Source organism: Zalophus californianus, chromosome 1 (assembly GCF_009762305.2).
Source record: "Zalophus californianus isolate mZalCal1 chromosome 1, mZalCal1.pri.v2, whole genome shotgun sequence".
NCBI classification, from domain to species: domain Eukaryota; kingdom Metazoa; phylum Chordata; class Mammalia; order Carnivora; family Otariidae; genus Zalophus; species Zalophus californianus.
Window position 1 is genome coordinate 124,161,506 of NC_045595.1, and position 23,729 is coordinate 124,185,234.

The 23,729-nt window shown below is 41.7% G+C and overlaps 1 protein-coding gene across 7 annotated transcripts in view; it reads left to right on the forward strand.

Annotated features, from left to right (window-relative positions):
• Window positions 1–23,729, forward strand: part of FNDC3B (fibronectin type III domain containing 3B) — a 342,488-nt gene that overhangs the window by 73,957 nt on the left and 244,802 nt on the right. For all 7 annotated transcript variants that reach the window (XM_027587529.2, XM_027587528.2, XM_027587526.2 and 4 more), the window contains one exon: window positions 23,434–23,509. In XM_027587529.2, coding sequence (XP_027443330.1) covers window positions 23,434–23,509 — 76 coding nt within the window. The remainder of the gene's footprint in view (window positions 1–23,433; window positions 23,510–23,729) is intronic.

Sequence of the window (23,729 nt, forward strand, 5' to 3'; positions counted from 1 at the left end):
CAGGTCCACGAGAACCCACCCTGGCTTCCAAACGGAGAGCCTGCTGCTTGGAAAGTGACGGTACTTATTCTCTGTAAAACTTCGCCGTCAGTATTACTGAATATCACAAAAATAGAAAAAATATTTCTGAACTCATTCACGTAGCACTTGGGAAGAAATTTAAATGGTAAGTGAAGCTTTAAAAAATTATTAGGTGAGCTGTTTTGATAACAGATTTTCATTGACTGCAAACACCGGGTTTGCTCAGTCTTCTACTAAATAAATATCCTTTTGTCTTTGTGCGGTTCTTTAGGAGCATAAAGGTAAAAGTCTTTGTCTTATGAAAAGTAGAATTGGGAACAATTGCGTGAAAAATATTTGCCCAAACTCTATCAATAATTCAAATACGTTAATCAGCCATTTATTTGATGTCCGTATGTGCTTGCTTTCCCTCCCCACAATCTGTCATAGTATGTGAACACCCTTTATCCATCACAGTCCATTCATACTTTGCCTCTATTGGATCTTACTTTGCTGCTTAATTTATTTATATTACTTTCTTGTGCTTTAGACCGTGAACCTTTCAAGAACAAGGAATATCTAATGGATGTTTAGTAAACGTTCATTGGTTGAATGAATTTCATCCCTTCTCACCACTGATATGGGCACCTCCCTTCCTGTCTCTTTAATCTCTCTCTCTCTCTCTCTCTGTGGTGGATCATTTCCACCAAACATCCTGTAGTATCTTTTACCTCAAACCCACAAACAAACAACTACCCAGCAAAACAAGATCCTCTCCCTTGACTCCACATCCCTGTGTAGTTACCACTTCCTGTCTCTGCTCTTATAGTAGATGTTCTCTAAGTAGAGTCTCTGCTTCCTTTGCTCCATTGCTCTTCAGGCCCAGAATCTTCACTTGCACCTTCTAGTCCTCCTCTCCCAAGCCTGTCGGCAAGGCCTGTTGGCTTCATCTCAGGGAAATGTGCTGAAACCGTAATTTGCCACGTCTACTTCATTTCCGTTACCACCCCTGGACTCCAAGCCAGCATCTCTCACCAGGGTAGGACAGTCCCTCTCATTGGTCTGCCTGCTTTTACTTTTGCCCCAGCAGAAAGTATTTGCCACACAGCAGTTGTTTGAGAGAATTTCCGAAAACACCCACATCAAAGGTGCCTGGGTGGCTCAGTCAGTTGAGTGTCTGACTCTTGGTTTCGGCTCAGGTCATGCGATTGAGCCCCGTGTGAGGCTCTGTGCTCAGCATGGAGTCTGCTTGAGGTTTTCTCTCCCTCTCCCTCTGCCCCTCCCCCTGCTTGCACATGTGCAAGCGTTCTCTCTCTCTCTCCCCTCAAATAAATACGTAAGTAAAATCTTGAAAAACACCCACATCATGTCAGTGCCCTGCCCAGAGTTGCCCTGTAACACCTGGAGTAACATCTGGTCAGCCCTCTGGGTGTAGCCCTTGCCCTCTTCATCATGTTCACGGGAAGATCTCCAAAGTGCCAGGGACTGTTTAAGGTGCAGTGTCTGGTCTCCGTTGTCACTGATTAAAAGGATAAAAAAACCCAGGGTATCCAAATGTGACTCAACTTGGAAGGCATCTTGGGCCTCCGCCCAGTCACCTGATTCCTGTTCCAGTGTGCACTTGGAGACCCGAGACCACCTGTCCATGTTACTGTGCACCATTTTTGTGTTTTGATGATTTCTTCCTCAGTGCTGTAATTCAGTTTGCACAGAACGCCCTTTTGTTGTTATGATCTCTAGCACACCAAGTCCTTAGTTACAGAATTTTCAAATTCTCTCTTTAGACATAAACTTTTTTGCACTTAGAAATGACCAAAGCCTGAAAAGACTGTGGACATCCTCAGGCCATGCGGCATTTCACTGCTCTGTATGTCTACCTCAGCTCTAAGTAGAAGCTGCTTAATAATTTTGATTAATAAAATCACATTTTTATTTTATTTGTATTTTATTTATCTGTAAAGCCAGGAATGGCAAAATCTGCTAATTCATTTGTTTTATACATTGTCAAATATCAAGCTTTCTCAAACTGGGGCTATACTTACTCTAAAATTATCATTGGAAGGAAATGTTTTAATCTTTCTAATTAGCAGATATGACTGTGTTAACAACATTAATATATTTATAGGTTATGTGGGCCCAGCTATTGATTGGCAGTAACCCTGAATTTCTCTTAATGGGGTATACTTGTTATGTGGGCGGAGTGTGTTTGAAATCTCCCTCCTAGCAGGATCAACCCAAGATTTATCATGCCTTGAGGTTACCTCTATGTCACTGTGGCTCAGCCTAGGCAGTAGCCTCTGTGCCTGACATTTGTCTTCCTCTTCTGCCCCTAGAGTCTCCATCCGTGTCTCCCTCATTTCCTCAAGCCTCTGCTCTTTCCTTTGGGCTGTAACATTTAGTTTTGGCCTAGTTAACTATAGTAGAATCCTCAGGGCCTGTGTGTGGAACCTGGGTTAAGGCACAAGGTGAAGAGACCCAAGGAGCAAGCAAAACCAGAAACAATGGAAAAGTACCAGAGAGTGAGGGTGAGGAAAGGAGGCGGTCAACAAAAAGAACAAAGACCAGAGGTCAGGATCCAAAAGTCTGGGACTGCATGAGTTTTGAGTGCTTGCCTAAGACACCTGTTGGTATTTGCTGCTTGCTCTTAAGAGCCTGTGTGGTGTGATGCTCAGGAGATCTGTGTTAGGATCAGGACACAGAGGACCCACCAGAGAATATGATCTCTACTAATGTTTTCTGGTTATTATTATTATTACTATTATTTTTTCTGAGCATAACCTCAAGATTTTATTGTCTTCATAATATAACAAAGTAAAAAGCTTAGAACTGGATCTCTTGGCCCTTTCTCTTCTATCTTCTCCCAATTCAAAAGGCTTGCATTTTTTTTTCTTCTTATTTTTAACTAATCTCTAAACCCTACATGGGGCTCGAACTTACAACCCCGAGATCAAGAGTAGCGTGCTCTACTGACTGAGCCAGGTAGCTGCCCTTGCTTGCATCTCTTAGTAGCCAACATTCTCTTAGATCTGCAGTTGGGCTCAACACATTCAAGCCTAGCACAGTCTTCTTTGTCGTTTTAGCCTTTTTGCAGAAAATCAGCTTCATCTGCCCAGGCTTCATCTGCCCACCATAGCCACTTTGGAGATAGAGGGTTGACCACCATGTGGTGGACACTGTCTGCACACCCTTGGGGTTGACATTTTAAGGGAGGGATGGGCAGCATTTGAGCCACCCCTCAAATGATACTGTTATAAGGAGCTGGCCACTGGCCACGGGGCTCTGCCTCTACCTTTGTGTTAGGAGTGTATATGGTGATGCTCACCTTGTGTGTGTTTACAGCATTCTTAATACTTTGCACCTGTGCGGAGGACATTCTAAACATTTCCGTATATGCAAAAGAACCACCGCAGTTAGGAGAAAGCTCCCCAGTTGCCACAGGCCGCCTCCTCCCGAGTTTTGTCCTGATGGCTTCTGGATTTAGTTAGGACAAGTTCTTGCCAAGGTAGTCCGCTCTGTTCTGGCTCTCTAAATAAGAGACACTGTTAGTTTTCATTATCCAGAGTCATGTTAAGGTTGAAATGTTGGTTTGTCATTTTATAGAGATAGCAGGAAAAGGATGATTCTTTACTTAAAAGGAAAAGCCATCCTCATTATGAATGAAGATGTTAAAAAATACATTATCAACTAAATGAACAAGAACAGTAGTTAACACACAGTGTGGACAGAAGCAGCTTAACAGCTTTGCTTTATTGAGATAGTATTTAAGGTATACAATGGAATTTGCTATTTTCACGGAATTGTGCAGCTAGGACCACAGTTTTAGAACCTTCTAATCATGATAAAAAGAAACCCTGGTGCAGTCACATCCCAGGCCTTCCTTCCCTGTATTCCGCAGCAACCACTAATCTACTTTTTCTCTCTGGAGGTAATTGGCCCATTCCAGACATTTCATATAAATGAAATCATGCAATATGCAGTCTTTTGCGCCTGGCTTCTTTCACCTAGCATAATGTTTTCAAGGTTTATCCATGTAATGGCATGTATCAGTACATCACTGGCAAGTGCTACTCCATCACATGGATATATTACATATTGTTGATTCATTCATCAGTTGATGGACATTTGGGTCCTTTTCACTCTTTGGTTATTATGAATAAGGCGGTTGTGAACATTTGTGTGCAAATTTTTGTGTGGATGTATATTTTCATTTCTCTTGGATATCTACCTAGGAGTGAAATGGAATAGCTTTATTTTGAACTATCGTTTTCTAAATGAAGTATCTCTGTTCCTCTCACTATAATTTCTTTTACCTCTGAATAGATCAGCCTGGCTAAATAAAGTTTGTTTCCCTAAATATGCCTGACAGCATACTATTCTTGTCAGGTCTCCTAACCTGAGTTTTTGTGTATGGCTATATAAATTACGGCAATGCCCATCAGTAATCAGAATATTGATGCCTACATTTTCAGAACCTATGGTATATAAATTTAACTGTCTTTGGTTTTAGAGGTTTAGAAAACAGCTAGTTTGAAGCATGAAAGTGCAAGCATAAGCCCAATTTCCAGCTTTTTCTATTGGTTTAGTGTTTTATTTATTTTTTTAAAAGATTAGTTATTTGAGAGAGAGAGAGAGAGTGAGCGCACACAAGTCAGGGTGGGCAGAGGGAGAGAAACTCAGGCTCCTCATGAGCAGGGAGCCTGATGCAGGGCTCAATCCCACAACCCCAAGATCATGACCCGAGCTGAAGTCCCGAGTCGGACACTTAACTGACCGACTGAGCCACCCAGGCCCTCCTCCATTGGTTTGGTATTTTAATAATCTCTGAAGAAGAATTACGGCAGTCACCAGTGTTTAAATAAGGAAACCATTAGGTTAGGAACAGAAGTGTTAACACAGACAGTACTGATTTGCTAATTTAATATGTGATACTTACAGCCTACAGGAGGGTGGTATATGCCTCTTTATATCTTGTATTGTTGGTGACTCTTCTCATATACATGTTCATTGGGGGTCAGTGGGGGTGGGGGATAGATTTAGATGCCTCATTGTCCTGTTCTTAAAGGGCAACTAGCAAATGTTTCGTTTGTTGTATTTCTTAACGTCTTTTTTTTTTTCCTTTTAAGCTTGCAGGATATTAATTGCTAATGAGTGTTCTTACTGCCTCTTCTTCAGGAAGTAGATCTCCTTAAATGTAAACAGAAAACTTGTTTCTCCCAGTGGCTCAGGATAACATGTGAACAGGCTTGCCCTGAGAGACAGAAGGTTAAAGTACCTCATCCGTGTCCTCAGTTCTCTTGACTTTGTGCCTTTTGATCAGCATGCAGCATGTCATTTTATCAAGAGTGAGTTTCTTCCCTCCTTTTGTTTCTTCTTTGCGAAAGCCTTTGTTTCCCCTAGACGGAGTACACAGCCAGAGATTTCCTGGAGCATTCTTTTGAGTACACATTTCCAGACAGCACATTAAACATACTAAAACTTTCCATGTTCAGATGGTGCTCGTCATCGGCATGTCTTTTTACCTCAAATGTGCTTCTCCTCCAATTCCAGTGACCTTTTCTGTTCTGCTTGATGTCTTCTTAATAACTTTTCCTTGATGGCTCCCTCCTTGCATTCAGGAGTTCAAATCCTCTCACCATGCAGGCTTCCTCTTTAAATATCCTGATAGCCACCGTGTCAGGGAGACCCAGGAAGCGGTCTACAATCAGTATAGCGTAGACAAATGAAGAAACCGTTTTTGGGAAGTTTGCTCAGGAGGAAGAAAGATATTCAAATGAGAACAGTAAAAGTAGAGGCTGTAGCTCTTATTGCTGAACAACATTATATAACAGCTCCTTTTTTTTTTTCTTTAAAGATTTTATTTATTCATTTGAGACACAGAGATAGAGAGCATGAGCAGGGGGAGAGGCAGAAGGAGAGGGAGAAAGCAGGCTCCCCGCTGAGCCAGGAGCCTGACGTGGGGCTCGATCCCAGGACCCTGGGATCATGACCTGAGCCGAAGGCAGACGCTTAACTGACTGAGCCACCCAGGCGCCCCTATATAACAGCTCCTTTTATGACAGAGTCCTATTTAGAGGCTGGTGCTTGGGCTGAAAATGGAAAAAGTTAAGTTTGGTCAAGTGTTGGTTTGGGAAACTCAGCATGGGGAAGCTTGGTCTTTGGGCAGACTCTTCAGCATCAAGATGTCTGCGGAGTGTACAGCTTGTGCAAATGTTGAAAGACAACGGTCACCACAGACTGCTGTCCACGTTCTGTCTACCACTCACACTTACGAAGGCCTCGGGTGTCTGGATATCGTCGTAGTCTTTTCTTCGAGATTTGGGATAGAAAGGAGGAGCGAGAGGGCAGGATTCACGACCGAACTTAAGGAGGGACTGAGTAATCGATTTGTCCATTTTAATAAGTATCTGTCACATGTCTCCTGTGCTCACACTATACCAGGTGCAGGTAGGTGCTCGCAACACAAAGGTGAACTAGACCCTGCTCTGGCCCTGAAGGAATGAGCAGTCGAGTGGGGGAGCAAAGCGTGGTTCACCAAAATTAAAAGGCTGTATTTACACATATGTAGAGCCACAGGAGAAGTGTTTGGATTGCAGAAGATGCCTGTGCCCTGGGAGCATGGAGGAGGGGTGGATCAGGGAGTGGGCGAGGCAGGCAGGAAAACAGGGCTAGAAGTGTCTGTGTGGAGGCTGAGCCTGCACAGACAGCTTGCTCAAAGTGAAGTCTAGGACTATTACTCCCCTTTGCCTATCATGTCATCGGTTTCTGTCTCATGTAGTGAGACTGCTCTGAAGGGCTGGTACATTCCATGGAGAGCTCATGTTAGTGGTATCCCAAACCGTATCTGCACGTTCTACCATCTCTTCTCTGGAACTTTGGCTAGTCCATGTTCTTGTTAGTGAAACTTTTTGGTCCTCTGATGCATCCAGTGTGGCTGTCCACCCCTTGATGTCTGTCCCTCAGAATTAGTGATCTCATAGCGATGCTGACATAGCAAGCACCCCCCCTCCCCGGCCCCCCCCCCAGCTACTTTCCAGCAACACAGGCAGCCACCCCTGCTTCTGAGGGCCCGCTTTTCACTGTAAATAAAAAGGTGTGAGTTTATCCAGGTCTGTGGTCTGATTTTTACAATCCTCTCTGCCTTAGGTCTGCCAATTCCACTCACTACAAAGGCTTCTGAAAAGTCATAGCCTCTGCATAATCTCTGTCTCATAAAGGAAAATGTTGATGCCATGTTATCAGAGGGTGTTGTTATATGTCGCACCCACAATAATTACACCATATGACATGTAATTATGACAGCTCTGAGCTGTCTGGGTTGAGAGACACTTCAGAATTTAATTAGCCAAAGGCAGTAATAATAAGAGACAAACTGTAGTCCGTATCCTTCAAATGGTAGAAATTGAGCTGCCTTCAAAAAGGAGAGGATTAAGGAAAAACACTGGCGTGGCAGAGTTGCGCTGCAAAATAATGGCAATTTTAAACTCTGCAGTGGTTTTAACATGATTGTTTTCAACTTACTGCAACGTTTGACTGTGTGGTTGCACTGTGAACTCAAGAGCAGGGACTGTGTCTGTTTTTCACACGATGCCTGGCATCTGAGGTAGCGTCTGGTCAGTCCTTCATTCAGAATGGGTGAAGGATGAATGGAATGAACAAATTTAATTCATCTGAACCGGGGCTCGAAAACTGACCATTTGTTACATTTGTCAGACAGGGCTTCTCCTCTTCCCTGCCGCTTTATAATTGATATCATTATTAAAATAATTAGGTGCCAGTCCTTAAAAATTGGAAGATTTACCTAAAATTCTGGATCTTTCCGTTTATCTGAGAAACCCAGAAGATCTGATAACACTGCTGGTCTTCCCACTTGGCAGCAGTGGGTTGGCAAAAAAGAGGCAGCAGCCCGCCCCGGCTGGGGACTGTCCTCTTCAGTGCTCACTCTGTCCCCTTCACTCTGTTTCTGCACTTGCCTGCCTTCTATGGCTGCCCGGGGTTGGAACCTGGAAATTACCATTTTTACCTTTGAACCTGCATTTTGTGCTCACGCGTCTTGTGTTTCCAACAGGGCAAAAAATGTTTGGGGGAAAAAAAAAAGTTTGATTTTTCAGGCACGCTCGTTTGTGTATCATACTTAGGAAGTGATTTTAATTTTAAGCCACCTAGTTTTTTCCCTCATGACTTGTGAAATGAACTGGTGTGGGCTCAGGTTCATCTGGCTTACTGGGAGGGTTTCAATTTACGTCTTCCAAGTTAGGACCCACGTATTGGTGGTTTTTTTTTTTTTTTTTTTTTTTTGGCCTTTGCTTTTCAGTGAACAGAATTTGAGCCCCCGGTCAGTGCCACACTGAGCACTCAACTAAAGCATGGGGGGGGGGTTGCAGAAAGAACAAGAAGGTGCCTTGATTTTACTGTTTACAGACTAGTTAGGGACATTAAACACAGATGCAAGCTATCAGCATTCCAAGGGCAGAGATGCAAGTATCTGTGTTTATAATCTTGTTTTAGAGTCTCCAAGAATTGAGACTTCCTTAAATGCTTATTGAAATAGAATTTTTTAAAAGCAGACTTTTCCTGGTATTACCTTGATGAGGCATTTAATACCACTTCTGTATTAACTTTCTCTTTGGATAAGATTAAATATGATGGCTTTCCAGCCTCTACTGTCTATTTTCTTTTGATAATGTGTATTTGTCATGTTAAATGTGATGTGACAGCCATGGCTGTGTCTCATAGCGCAGTAAAAATAATACATAGACACACAGGAAAAAAAGATGGGATAGTTCTCCATCTACATGTGTTAAGACATATGTTTGAATGACCATTTTCATGTTGGCCGACTTCTCTCACTCTTTTTTTCTTTGTTCAAATGATTGATTTTAAAAAATAGGATCATATAGAAATGATATATGTTACACTCCAAACAAGACAATAGTGAGCAAGCGGCATAAAATTAGTAACATGAATCTTTAAGTTCCAAAGACCTGTGCGAAAAATAAACAGCCTGCCAAGGAGCCAGCTGCTGAAGCCACACAGTATTGTATGGAGATAATTCTGGGTTTCTTCAGACTACATTTATTTCCCTGTTTAAATTGGGATTAGCCAGAACTAGGTGCCTCTTAGTAATTTTCCAGCCAGCTCTACCTTTAGAATAAATTGAAGCTGAGCTGTAGTGGGCCTCCAGAAAAAACCAGAATTCTCGTGCCCCTTTAGTGTTCATTCCGACATCGGTGTTGCTTCTCAGCCCTGGGCCTTTTTCCTTAATCGGAGACCATCAGATCAGATCATTGCTGAGAGGGACTGTGTTTTATGGGCAGCTGGTGTGTTTAGCGTGATCATTAATTAGAATAATTTGACCCTGCCTCTCCTAGATCCACTCTTTATTGCCCATTCCTTACTCCTTGCAGTTGAGTAGGTGTGCATTTGGATAAAATGGACAGCCTGCATTTAGGAAATTACTTCCTTAAGGGTTTCTGCTTTGCAAATAACTGGGCTGTTAAACTGAGACAGCACGGAGCTAGAGCAGACTGGTCTAGCTTTGGGGGCAGGTAGTCTAGAAATACAATCAGTAAAGCTGTTATCAGGGTTCCATTCCTATTATTTTCAAGAAATGGAAATTAAATCATGTGAGCCAAACCTTAGATTTGGAGAGAAATGGACTTGTGCTTGTTACCTGGTTATGTTACATGACAATTTTTAAGAGGCGTTGTTAAAATGTTCTTGTGTTTTCTAAGTAGTTAGAAAAATGTAGCACTGACTGAAACGTATTACTACTTCAATTTTTAGTATATGTGCTGCTGAAGTGAGCACTGTATTACTACTTCAGATAGAAGTTTCTTTGGTCTTTGTATTGGATTGTCCCAGTTCATGGGAGAAAGAAACCTTGACACACTGAAGCGTGTGCTTCGGTTAGTGATGTGGTTTGGTAGCTGAATTGGCCAGAGTTGTGCAGCTCGTATGTCTTTTCTGATTTCGCTATTTTAATTTTTGTTTTATATTGTCAGAATGGGTCTCTTTGAGACCCATCTTCTCATTACCTTGCAAAAGTCCATATAAAAAGCATCCTTAAAAAATGTCTATTTATAATTTATTTGGTGACTTTAGTCATTTAGACTTTAGACCAAAAATAAAAGCAATATAAAACACGAATATAATATGAATTATGAAGGAATGGCATCCATATTTTTCTTTTAGGGGTTGTGATGGGAAATCAGACCTTAGGCTTATATATGCCTTGTCTGTGAATAGTACCTGTCTTAAAGACCCAGGGAGTCTCCATGGAGGGTAGAGTTGGGTGATGGAGGACATTATCCTTTAATAGATGGTTGTTCACATTGAGTTTAGGTCTCAAGAGTTTCCATTTTTCTCGTTTTTAAAGTGGTTTTCTCAGGGTCAGGCACTGAAGAGTTTTCCCATTTTTTTATCGACTGCCCCTGCACATCATGTTTCTTCAAGGGGCCTTGGAACTGTAAAGAGCCTCCCGTAAGGAGACTTGAAGATGGACACCACACCAGGTGTGTGATGTTTCTTGGGAAGGAGGCAGTGGCTCATTTTCTGTTACAACACCAAGGATAGAAGATTCCGTAAGGTTGCCTCTTCCAGAGATTTCAGGGCCTTAACAATGTATAAGATTCATTAGAGGTCAGATGTTTGACATTGAAAGAATTCTAAGTGTCTGAGTTTTTGGCATTTACCTCAGACCTAAATGTTACTCTGTAAGCTTGCTGATCACCAGCGGGCTTTTCGTCTCCACTTTTAGTTGAGTGGTTATTTGTGGGCAGTAAGTTGAGTTGTTGGAAAGAATGGCTCTTATATGATATTTTGATTTCTTTGTTCCCTCTGTGGTGGAGGGAGTGCATTAATAACTGAGGGCTTACGATGTGCTCGGAATGGTGCTAAGCACTTATATACATCATTTCATCCAGTAATCATACAGCCCGTAAGGTTGTGATCGTTTTTACACACAGAACCGGAGGCAAGAAAGGTTAAGTACTTCCAGCTTGCAAATTGCAGGACTGGGATTTGAGTCCATTTAGAACCTCCCTTCCCGGAAGGGTAGAGTTGCTTGGGTTGGGCATATCTCATTGTCTCGTTCATGTAAACAGTCGGGAGAGATTTGGGGGATTTGGGGACCGGGTTTTGCCTGATGGTAAATTATAAAAGTTCATGGCGAAGACTCTTCCTGTTCTATGATCTTCACATTAGCTCTGGAAGGTGGCAGTGATTCTGGATCTGGAGCTTCTGAAAATTGCCAACCAGGTGGTGGTGGTGGTGGTGGTGGTGGTGGTGGTGTCTGAGGCCTGGAGGCATGGGTTGAGTTTGGAGGAGGAGTTGGGAGTGAAGTCATCTGAGGCCCAGGTCACTGGAACTCCTCCCTTTCTTTCCTTAGGGGAATAGTTCTTTCCCTGAGATTAGCATCGGGGGAGTGGTTCCCTCTGGGGTCAGCAGCTTTGGTTGGAGACCTGGTGAGCAGGAGTTCCTTGCCCCCGCCCCCTCACCCGGGGAGCTAGGAGTTGACCTTTTGGTCTGCCTTCTTTTCCTGCCAAACCCCGCCTTTCATTTTCATTCAAAAATTACATCACCCCAGAGGCACAGTTTTTGTGTCTGAAGAAATCTAAAAACTTATTGTAAGACTTGAACCTATTAGCTTGTTTTTCATCCTGAATTTATAATTTGTCTCTTAAGTAATGCCAAAATTACAAGAAAAAAACTACCCTCAGTTTGTCCTTTAAAGAGAAAAGAAAATGGCCACGTGGCTATGTGAGCGGTTCTTAAATCTCTCACCTCTGCTGCTGCTTGTTCTGAGGGGGAATACAGAATTAAGTGTCCTGCAGTATTTGTACCATAAGCCACGATACCACACCCGTTCACTAGCCAGTTCCTCGTTTTCTTTGTTTGAGATTGATGAAGGGCTGCTTGGACTTTGTCTCTCCTCAAGATGTTAGTTGCATGTTTCAAAATCATGTGTTCTGTTAAAAATCACTTACGCATAGCCTTGGAAAGAGAACTGGAGGCCGGGAGTTGCTTCAGGGGCGCAGAATATTGTTGTGGAGGCCTTGGGAAATAAATCTTAAGAGTCAGTTCATTTACCACCAAGACATACTTAGTCAGTGTATATAAACAAAAGAAGTCACAGTGTGCCTGGACATTATTTGTCCCAGATGGAGTTTAAACTTGGCTCCTTATCCCGCACTGATGTCATGGCGCATAAACGGGCCCCGAATCAGAGCTGCGCACAGAATCCTCTGTGTACTTGTGTGTGCTGAGGGTGGGTGAGGAGAGGGGCGGCGCTGGCCGGAAAATCTTTGTCACATTTTTCCTTCGTTGTCTGCAGAGACTAGTGTGTCAGTCCTGAATTTGGACTTGGTGCAGAGTGAGGGAAGAATTGGAGTAATCCATTCATTTGTACAAATCGGTATGTGTGTGCACCCAGGGATATCATCATTCCAAGACCCGAGAGTCCAAATGCGCGCGAGCTTTCCAGCAGTTGCTTGCGAAGCTCTGGTACTAAGATCTAGAAAGGAAAATCTTAAAGCATTGCCTTTTTGAAGAGTGTTTTCAGTCTGTTTGTCTTGAAACCTCAAATCTGGACAGTTTCTTTTAAACTTTTTAATGGTCTTAAGTATCCAGCTGTATAATTCTGTTTTCCTGGAATGTATGGTGGATAACCTCTCAAGCTCCTTGCTTAAGTGTTTAAAAAGGCAAATGTCTGATGCTCCTTAGAGAAATCTGGCCAAGTTTAATTCTTCCTGTGTGCTTTGAGAAGGCAGCTTGTGGGCCAGAAAAGGGTCTTCTGGAGTTCTGAGCAGTTAGTAGGAAATTTCCACATATTGTGGTGTTACTTTATTACGTTTTATTGCTGACTTTCATTATGATAATTTTTTTTTTTTTTAAGATTTTAGTTTATTTATTCATGAGAGACAGAGGAGGAGAGAGAGAGAGAGAAGCAGAGGGAGAAGCAGGCTCCCAAGGAGCAGGGAGCCCGATGCGGGACTCGATCCCAGGACCCTGGGATCATGACCTGAGCTGAAGGCAGACGCTTAACCATCTGAGCCACCCAGGCGCCCATGATAATCTTAATTAGACGTGTTTCCAAGTAATTCAGACCATTTTGTGTAGATGTAAAGGGCTTAGATTTCAGAACTTCTGTGAATGGATTCCAAAGTCGCTATTGTTGCCTGAATCCGCGGAAGCTGAACAGACACTGGAATGCAAATGGGGTGGGAGATGAACCTTTAAGGAAAGCCATAATGTTTCTCAAACAGAAAATTTGATCAGAGGGGAGAATTGGCTTTGTGGTTTTGTTGTTGTTGTTTTGAGAAGATAAAACACAGATTTGGTAAAAACAACTACTTTTTTTTTTTTAATACTCTGTCTTTAGAGGCCCCATTTTTTTTCTTAGAGATTGGTCACTGGTAGAAATTTGAAGAAAAAGAATTAATATTTATTGAGCACGTATTATGTGTAAGGCCTTGTACCAGGGCTGCATTAGGATTGCTCTTTTCCTTAAGTGCACATATGAGGTACTACCACTTTTTTTTTTTTTTTAGATGGGCAGCTATGGGGATGAGAAAGTTAAGTGCCCTGTGGAGCAGAGCCAGACTCACCTGCCACCTGTCTTGTTTGCTCTTCTCACTGTACAGCTTGGTTATCTTGGTTGATTTTTTTTAAACTCTAAAAGTCAAAAATGAATTGAAATTAAAATAGGATTAGCAGAGAGTGACTTAACTACTCAATATTTACAGTCTCGCATGTTATTTAGAAGACAGCTCTGGCCTGAGCTTCATTTCATTTTATCTCAACATACAGCATGGCAGGAAAAGATACTTAAACATGTAGAAGGAATATGTGCTATTAAGTATTCATTTTTTAAAAATCTTCAAAATGCTTAAGATTTTTTTTTTTTTAAATTTAAAGATGGCATTGTAGGGCGCCTGGGTGGCTCAGTTGGTTGGGCGACTGCCTTCGGCCCAGGTCATGATCCTGGAGTCCCGGGATCGAGTCCCACATCGGGCTCCCTGCTCAGCGGGGAGTCTGCTTCTCCCTCTGACCCTCTTCCCTCTCGTGCTCTCTATCTCTCATTCTCTCTCTCTCAAATGAATAAATAAAAAAATCTTAAAAAAAAAAAGATGGCATTGTAGGTGGTATGGTTTTGTCTAAAAATCTGAGTCCTTATTCTTCAAACCTTTCTGTGTATGTACAGTATAATAAAAGGCAAACTTTAACTTCAGGATTTAAAAAATGAATTCGCTAGTTTGAAATGGAGTTATTTAGAATCAGAACGTAGATGTTTGGGGATATGATTAACTTTGTACCCTTGCAAATGAGTACTGGTTCTCCTTTGACTCCAAATATCGTACCAGTCCCACTAGGCCTTCTTTGCTTGTGGTGCACAAACTGATCAAAAACGTGCGAGGTGGGCAACCTAATCCACTGTGACCGCTTGGGGAGTTGACTGGAAACAAGGAACGGAATGCTAGGTTGGCTCTTGGGCTTAGCTTTTTAGAGTAAAGGCCAAGAACCCAAAGAGAAGAAATAAAGGCCAGAAAAAGTTCAGGAGGAGGAGGAGGCACAAGACGGGCAGACTCTGGAGGCCTCTTGATGGTAGCAGGGTAGAAATGGAAGCGGCAGAATCACAGGCGGCACAACTAGAGTGACTTGACGTAGTTCTGGCTCGCGGAACCACAGACATTACCACACCTCCAGGATCTCAGAACCTTCGGTGTTGGTAAGGAGCTGGGCAGAGCTTGTCTGCTGCAGACCCTGTGACCTGGCTTACCATACTGTCATTTTTAAAAACTTAAACTCTGAACAGCATAATCTTTGAATTATGTCACAGCTGGAGTTTTCATTAACCTCTCTACTGCTGTCTGTGTGCCCAGTGTCTCCCACCTCAGTTTGAGTTACTCACTGCTGTCAGAGTCCTCTAGTAATGTTGCTTTCTCCCCTGGGAAATACTACCACTCACAGGATAAAGTCCAGACTTCTAAGTGGGGCCAACAGAGGCTTTTCCTAGGTGGCCCTGCTCCGCAGTCTCACCTTGGCCCCTCTGGACCAGGCATATGCCATTAGGGTCAGGTCAGATTCTTTTTGTTTTTTTAAGCTTTTATTTATTTTGTGTGTGTGTGAGAGAGAGAGTGAGAGAGAGCACGCATGAGCACGAGATGGGGTGAGAGAGAGGGAGAAGCAGGCTCCCCGCTGAGCTGGGAGCCCGATGTGGGATTCGATCCCAGGACCCCGGGATCATGACCTGAGCTGAAGGCAGACGCTTAACCGACTGAGCCACCCAGGTGCCACACATAGGAATTCTAAACTCATCCTACAGTCCAGGCCTCTGTGCATTTACTCATGCGATTGTTCTTTGGCTTATCCGCTTGCAGTCTCTTGCTCCTGCCGTAAATGTCATTCCCAATGGTAACTTTCCCTGATTTCTCACCGCTTTCTTCAGTTTCCGTAGCTTTTAGTAGCAAATAGTCATATTTTATTACAGTTCATTGTATTTTCTACCCTTGTACCAACCCACAAATAAGTAGGATGTCCTCTTTCTCATCTTAATATCACTAGTGCTTTATAAAGTGCTGGGTACACAGTAACTACTCAGCAAATGTTTTTGAACAGTCAAGGCTTCAGTAATTGCGTTAGGCATTGATTTAAATAAATTTCATGCATGGAAAGTCAAGGGCTGAATAAGTGAAAATATACTGTATAGTGGTGGGCAGGGGGGAGTCCTCACTGTTCTGTAAAATCCTTCCCAAACCCTAGCATATGACCTATTTGTATTCACTTCTGATTTGATGTTGGTGGGTATAAGCTATCAGGCAATAGGAGTGTTAATTTTCAACAATTGAAAAAGTATAGTGATATAGGAACGTCAGCTGTGCAATATTGAATGACAAAATAGTGGGAACTGATTTCCTGTCAGTTATAAGCATGAGAACATTCTTCATGGATACATTATTTCTTGATTATGTCTGAGGGAGAACAGTGTTAAATGAATGACATGGCCAGCATTGAAATAGGTTTAAAAAATACTAGGATATTGGGAATATAGGCAGTTAAATGCTTCTTCACTGACCTGGCCTTGAGAGTCTGGTAGTAGAGTTGTTTGTTTAGGTTCAATGCATAGCTTACCAGAGGTGCGTGACATGAAGTACCACATCAACGTGGGTCATGTTACTCTTTCTCAGCCAATCAAAACTAGACATGAGGTAGCTGGATCTGAATGGTAGGAGACATTTTAGATTCAATGTGCAAAAAGTACATTCAGGGTAGGGCTGGCTAGGTGAAAAGCAGCCTGAACTGCTCATTCCCCATCAGTGTGGCCAGAGCCCAGCCTATGGACATGGGGTGCGTTGATGGAATTGAGGGGTAGAAGGGGGTGGTATCTCACCTGATGGACATTTTTGACAAGGATTAACCCTGAAGTGGTATTGACAAGAACCAAATTTTGTTCTCAGCATAATTTTCAACTAAAGGGAGAAGAGTTACAGTTTTGGCACTGAGAGCTGTGTGAAAAATGTATTTAATAAAATTATTTAAGTAAACGTCACGGTGCTTCAAATGCACAAGGGTATTTGGTAGCTGTTACTTTTAGCCAGGGAAAAACTATACTTAAGCTTACATAGAATTTTGGTCTTTTATGTTCTTGGTTTTTATCTTGAAAGTCCTGTAGTTGGAACCTTAGACTCTGGCATTTGTGGCTCTCTTAAAAGAGGCTTTTAACCTAGTTTTGGCCATCTATATTACATTTTGCATTTTTTCCACTTAAGGCTATATTTTTATTCTTAGCAAACAGCAGCTCTTTTTGTAATAGAATCTCTTTATTCAAGGCAGTATACAATTAGAGTAGAAATGTATGACTTCTTACAAGCTGCCATTGTTTTCTCTTTATAGCCCTTAACCACTCTCTATAAATGTTTTCTTTTTGTTTAAACTCTACCCCCTGCACTACGCTTCTTCATCCCGTATTAAGTTCTGTTTGTCAGCCTGAGGTGGGCAGAACTTTGTATTATCTAAGGCTCTATTCCCAGTGCCTAGAGGAATGCCTGACCCATTCTGGTCAGTCATTGATATTTGCTGAATTAATAGAGATATCATAGTAATTCTGAGGACGCTTGTTTCATGAAATGGGCTTTTTGAACTCTTTAGAATGTATAGATTTTCAGGCACTGGTGTGATTTCAGTGCATAAAAGTGCCTCCTTGGCTTGTCTGATTTCTCTTCCCTTGGTTACCTTTTAATCCATTCCTGTCTTTTTTGTTAATCATGTGTGACTGTGGGAAGCATAGACTCTATAGATGCCATTGTCCCAGAAGTCCTGTTTTATTTTTCTTGTGCTTACTCCTGGGCCACGCAAAGTGGCATCTAGTGATTGTGACAGTCCATGATTAGCTCCTTGGTGGTCTTAGGATTCGAGGGGAATTCAAGGACTTGACAAGGACTTTATGAGAATAAACATTGCTCGGTATAAAAGCCACTGTTGGTTGTTAGTTAAGGGTTCCCTTACTACCCGACTGTCATATTGGGAGCTATGGACTCTGGCTCAGGGAGTGGGCTTGGATTTCCTAGAACAGATCTTGTCCTCACAGCATGTCTTGGAGACATGCCCTTGACCCAGTGAAGTGAGTTCTCTCTTTATAGCTGTTTATTAAAGTTATCTTCATAAAGAATTGACTTTGTGAAGCCCATGCCTATCAGAGGGGGGAATCTGTGTAATAGAAGAAAAGAGCCTGCGTTTTGGTCAGATGGGGCTGGATTCCAGTGCTCACTCAGTCATTTTGTAGTTTTGTGACTTCAGACAAGTCACTTACCCTCTTTAAGCCTCGGTTCCCCATCTATATAATCTGGTTAATAATACCTACCTGGCAGACCATGGGGGTATTTAATAATAGCTGTGTATATAATCATTGTAGAAAAAAAGCTGTTAAAAGGAGTTGATAAAGTAGCCTGCATCATTCTGAGTTTAAGAGAGATGTATTGGTCTGTTGAGGGCGACAACTTTTGAACCTTCCATTCTCTGAAGACATCAGAATACTAAAAATTTTGGAAGCATTGGAGTATTCTTGCTCCTTGCTTCAAACTGAACAGGTCTTGTGGGGGGCCTGGCTGGCTCAGTTGGTGGAGGGTGCGACTCTTGATCTCAGGGTTGTGAGTTTGAGCCTCACGTTGGGTGTTAAAATCTTTAAAAGAGAAAAAAAATAAACTGAAAAAGTCCTAAAGCCCAGGAAGAAACAAAACAAGACTATTTTGTCCTACCAGTGTTGAAGAGAGCAACAGCTTCAATACCATGTGTGTCCCTGTGCCTTGACCCGATGTGTAAGTACTTCTAGAGGCTTCCTGGTCTTGTGTGTGTTTTTCCTGCCAGCTTTGGAGTCAGGCTTCAGGTAGGACAGGTGAGCAGATGAGACAATTAATACTTCCCGTCATCTTCTAGTACCTTTCTATTTTCCCTGCCACATTTTAATCTTGGGACATTTTCTTTGTGTATATTATTACCACAAAGATAATTATTGGTTATATACAGCTCATCTTCTCCCTTTTCCTGATTTGGAGCAAAGGGAGGGGACTCAGAAAACATATGATGCCACTTTTCAGTTTTCTGGAGACCAGCTCCGGTCTCTAGCCCAGGCACCAGGGTCTCAAAGGTGTGTATTGATGGATGGTTTGGGCCTTCAAGGGCCTGACTGGAGCTTGCCAGGATTTCTCTGGAGTTTGGGAATCTGGAGTGAGTGAGTGAGTGAGTGAGTGAGTGTGTGTGTGTGTGTGTGTGTCTCCAGAAAAAAAGTGCTATTATTCCTCTCATGTAATCAGAAGTCGCTTTTTTAAAGTTATTAGATATTCTTGGGGCACCTGGGTGGCTCAGTCGTTAAGCATCTGCCTTCGGCTCAGGTCATGATCCCCAGGGTCCTGAGATTAAGCCCCCAGTCAGGCTCCCTGCTCAGCGGGGAGCCTGCTTCTCCCTCTTTGTCTCCCTCTGTTCCCCTCCCCCTACCCCAGTGTCACTCTCTCGCTCTCAAATAAATAAAATCTTAAAAGTTATTATCTATTCTTGGATAGAATCCTTCCTTATGTGGAACTCTTCAGCAACTTTTAGGTTATATCATTTTTTTCCCCTAAAGATATCTGTTGGATAATCATAAATGCTGGCTGCAAGTGAGAAGTGTTCATTTATACATAACACAGTTAAGAGTAAGACAAGCCTCACCGAGTGTGGCAAGTGGAAGAAGCTCCCCAAATGGAACAGGGTCCCCTCTCCTGGCATGGTTTATATCTTGAGTGTCTGGCTATTGGATTTAACTTTTAAGAAAACTGCAAATGTTATGTTCCATCTTTAGTCAGTAAGTACTGTTCTCCCAGCAGAAGCTTTAGTGGTGGGCACATATGTGGCAGTGGCTGTTTGGTCAGGGGGCTGGGGATTTTTTTTTTTTTTTTTTTGAGGCGTAAATTAGGAATTTGCCTCCAGGAATGGTCTTAGATACCACTGATCTGGTTAATCAGCCACCCACAATTTTAAATTGCAATAGTAGCTTTCCTTTTCCTCCTCTACTGGGTATGAAACCGAGTTAGATTTATACCTTTAAGGTAAGATCTGTTGACACCTGTTTCAATAGTCTCGTTGGGCAAAGCTTTCTCACGATGCTGTTTTAGCCTTTTGCTTAATTACATCAATTCTACCTCTTGTTTTATTGTTTAAGATTTTGGAAGAATGGTCACTTATTTTTCATTAATTTTTGACAAACTTGCCTCTGGTTATTTTGGGCTGCTTGGTTCCTTTAGCCGTAACAGATTTGAAACTGATCTGATGAAGCAAGCATAGCCTGAAGTATGCTCTTATGATTTGATTAACACGGTTCTATTTTAGCATCTCTGGAGAAGAATCTTTATCAGTGGTTAAAATCTTTCTTACTCTGACGAGGCACAGAATGCAGCATGAATTGTTTTAATGCTGACTTTGGAAAAGCAGGAAATGCTTAGCGAGTGGACCAAAAAATGATGAGGTTTGGACAGTGATAGGATGTTTTACGTTCTGCATTTATGAGAACTTGTAACAGTTATGTCTGCCTTGTGGCTGGAGAGAGAAAGGAGGGAGGGAGGAAGAGGGGGGAGAGACTGAGGGGCAGGCTTCTATGATAGGAAAGGTTAAGCGCCAGGGAGCCTGCCAGGGTGTGACTCATGCGCCTCGAGGCTGGGTGATGCAAGGCACGCTTCTGACTTCTCATTCATGTCTGTTGTCAGGGACAAGATCACTGGGCTGGTGTGTGTCCCAAAACTTGGTTATCTCTCCTTTATTGACAGTGAAAACAGCAAGGTGGTCAGTGGACCTCTGTATAGTAAAATGCTTTCTTTTAAAATAACTCGGTGCCAAGATGAATACGGGTTGCTCAAATAATGACTTCTGCTCGTACTAAGAAAAATTGATATTGGGACGCAGATTTGCCTGGTTTCTGAGGTGACTTGGTGGATTATAATCTGGTTGCCATAGCAACCCAGCAGCAGGGAAAATTACAGGAATGAAACATTTGAAGAGAGGTATTTTAGTAGGATGCTTAAAAAGCTCTTTACCTATCATCTTTCCCCACTGAAGAAGCAGGGTGGGGTTCAGGAATTGGCCTCCGTAAGCAGAGAGGGGGATGGCATAAATGGCTTTTGGAGGCTTGGAATTGTGGCCTGCTGTCTGTGACCGTTAAGGAGTCATTATAGACACTTTTCATGCAGTGTGAGGAGCAGGTAATGTGACAGAATCTGGAGCGTACCCCAATTCAGAAATCCCTTTTCTTGCCTGGAACTTTCCATAATACTGGTGAATTGTACTTTCAGGACCTGCATTCAGGACACGTTGTGTGACAATTATGAGAGCGGTGGAGGAGAGAGAGTACATGAATTTGGGATTGTCAGAGAATATCTGGGGCATAGGCTTGATGTCCTTTGATTTTTTTTTTTTCTAACTAATTAATTCTCCAGGCCTATATTATAGGTCTTATCCCCACAGGTTTCAACACAAGCAAATGATTTCTGCTCTATTACAGTAATGTTGGAATTGGTCTAAAGACTTTTTAAAAGACATGGATAATTTTCTTTATTGGAGTGTTTTTTTTTTTTATTGTAGTTATGTTCTATGTTTATGTAAAAATAAAGTTAAAACTATTTTCATGTTAGGAATGACTTTAAAAGCTCAGTTTCAAGAAAGCAATTGAAATGTTTTAATCACTCTGTAGAGATCTGAAGGGATTTCCTTTTGAGTTCTTAAAATGGCACAGTGTGTTTACATTGGTGAGAATTTGAATACTTAAGACTGAAAGATTATTGACACAGTTACTGTACAGGAAAAATAAATTGCCTTGAAACCACCGTTATAATTCAAGATAATGAGAAGCACCAGGGATGAAGCTTGGACGGCTTTTTCCTGAATGATCTTGTTTTCTCCAGTTAATGCATTTCCTTATTTGAATAATTTTAATATCCCAGCAGTGTCTCCTGTGGTGAATTAGTAGAAGAAGCAAAATACATGGATATTAAAGGTTTAGGTTTTAAAAATGAAACGGCTTTGATCTCAAACATTTTTACAGAACAGAAATTACAGTACATACAGTAAATAAAGTTGACTTTAAAAAAAAAGTTGACCTTTTAAATGGAATATTATGAAAGCTTAATTTCTAAGTTAAAATTTTTGTTTGCAATGTTTTTTGTTGTTTGCAATGGTTTTCCTTGTGTTTTACGACTTTCATTCATTTAGTAGAAATAGTTATTAAGCACTTATTCTAGGCCGGGTATAGTTTTGAGCACTTAACCTTATGCCAGATCTTGTCCTTACAGAGTCAATCTCAAAGACGCAAAGACAGACCCTAGAGTAATTGCTTAACTAATTGGAGTTGTAAAGTCTAGGAAGGAGAAGTAGGTGTGTGGGCGCAGGTGCCTGTGTTACAGCATACAGTGGAAGACCCAACCTGTCCTGAGAAGCAGATGCCACTTCTTAAGCTGACAAGAATGCATAGGCATTAGTCACTCATTGGGGAAGGAGTAAGGTGGGTGGCAGGCAGAGATGAAGAAGGACAGGGAAACCATTACAGATAGAGGGAACGTTATGCTTGATGGTTTCGATGCAGGGAGGGACAAGGTTTGCTCCAAAAATGCTAAGGTGCATGTGACACTCAACATCCTTCCAGTTTCCAGAAATGTACAGTCATATTTTAATAGTATTAACCTTGCACATGGTGATTTTTTTAACTACAGTTTTTATTTATTTATTTATTTTAAAGATTTTATTTATTTATTTGACAGAGAGAGAGACAGCGAGAGAGAGAACACAAGCAGAGGGAGTGGGAGAGGGAGAAGCAGGCTTCCCGCCGAGCAGGGAGCCCGATTCGGGGCTCGATCCCAGGACCCCGGGATCATGACCTGAGCTGAAGGCAGATGCTTAACGAATGAGCCACCCAGGCGCCCCTTAACTACAGTTTTTAAACTTGGATTACATCCTTTGATTTGTATTTAGATATAAATTAGTGATGTTCTTTCTGTTACCTACAGGAACTAGATGAGATCTAAAACTGAGGCTCTTAAAAGAACATACTTTGCCATTGCTGTGCATGGTCTAGTCTTGGAAGTTGTCTACTTATATTAAATATTAGGGGTGCCTGGGTGGCTCAGTCGGTTGAGTGTCCGACTCTTGGTTTCGGCTCGGGTCATAATCTCATGGGTGGTGGGATTGAGCGCCCTGTGGGGTTCCTTGCATCAGCGGGGAGTCTGCTTAAAGAGTTTCTCCCTCTGCCCCTCCCCGACTTGGTGCGTGCTCTTGCGTGTGCTCTCTCTCTCTCCTAGTTAAATAAAATTTTTAAAATAAATAAATATTAATGTTCACTGACGTTTAGAGAATAGATTTTAAAATTTGAGTGTTTGAGGCCTATTTGCAATATTATTCATTTATTTTATAGTGTTTATTATTATTTCCAGAACTTATACAAATACTTTATTTTCCAAACATTTTTCTTATCAGTTGCCTTCTTTTGTTACACGGTAGAATCATATGACCCAAGTCAGTAATGGACACTTGGGAAAAGTATGCTCCATAGTGTTTGCCCTGAGCCACGTTTCTGTGTGCCATTTTCCTTTATAAGCAGAATTTCTGGTCTACTTTCTTTTCGATTTCTTGTTTCCAAGTTAGTGTAAGAAAAAAAGGAATTGTTGTGAAAGTAAAAAAAAAAAATTGAGCTTTTTAGTACTTAGCATCATAACCAACACAGGAGAATTCACTTAGCTAAATTCAAATGCATGTACTTACCCTGCTCAAAGCTGAACCAGGTCTAAGACTCATCCTGTTGTGTTTATACAGGATTCTGTGCCACATACATCCTGTCTAGTACATAAATTCAGGTAATAAAACTGTTGAAGAGAAACCCCAGATGCTTTGATATTAAGTTGAAATTGATATGTTATTTTGCAGGTCATTCTTGTTCAAGTTAATCCAGGTGAGACTTTCACAATAAGAGCAGAGGATGGAACACTTCAGTGCATTCAAGGTAAGGAAATTCTTGTAAGCCTTCTAATCAAAGGAGTTTCTCTTTTATTTCTTGTTTGAAGGAAGAGTAAAGTTTTTCCTTGTGTCTGTATTTTCCAGAAGTAAAGTTTATTTTGGATTTTTAAAGACTTTTTAATCTTTCTATAAGATAGGGTCTTGATGCTAATGTAGGCCTGTGATAAATAAAGGGACAAAGTTAAATACCTCTAGTATTCTGTTGA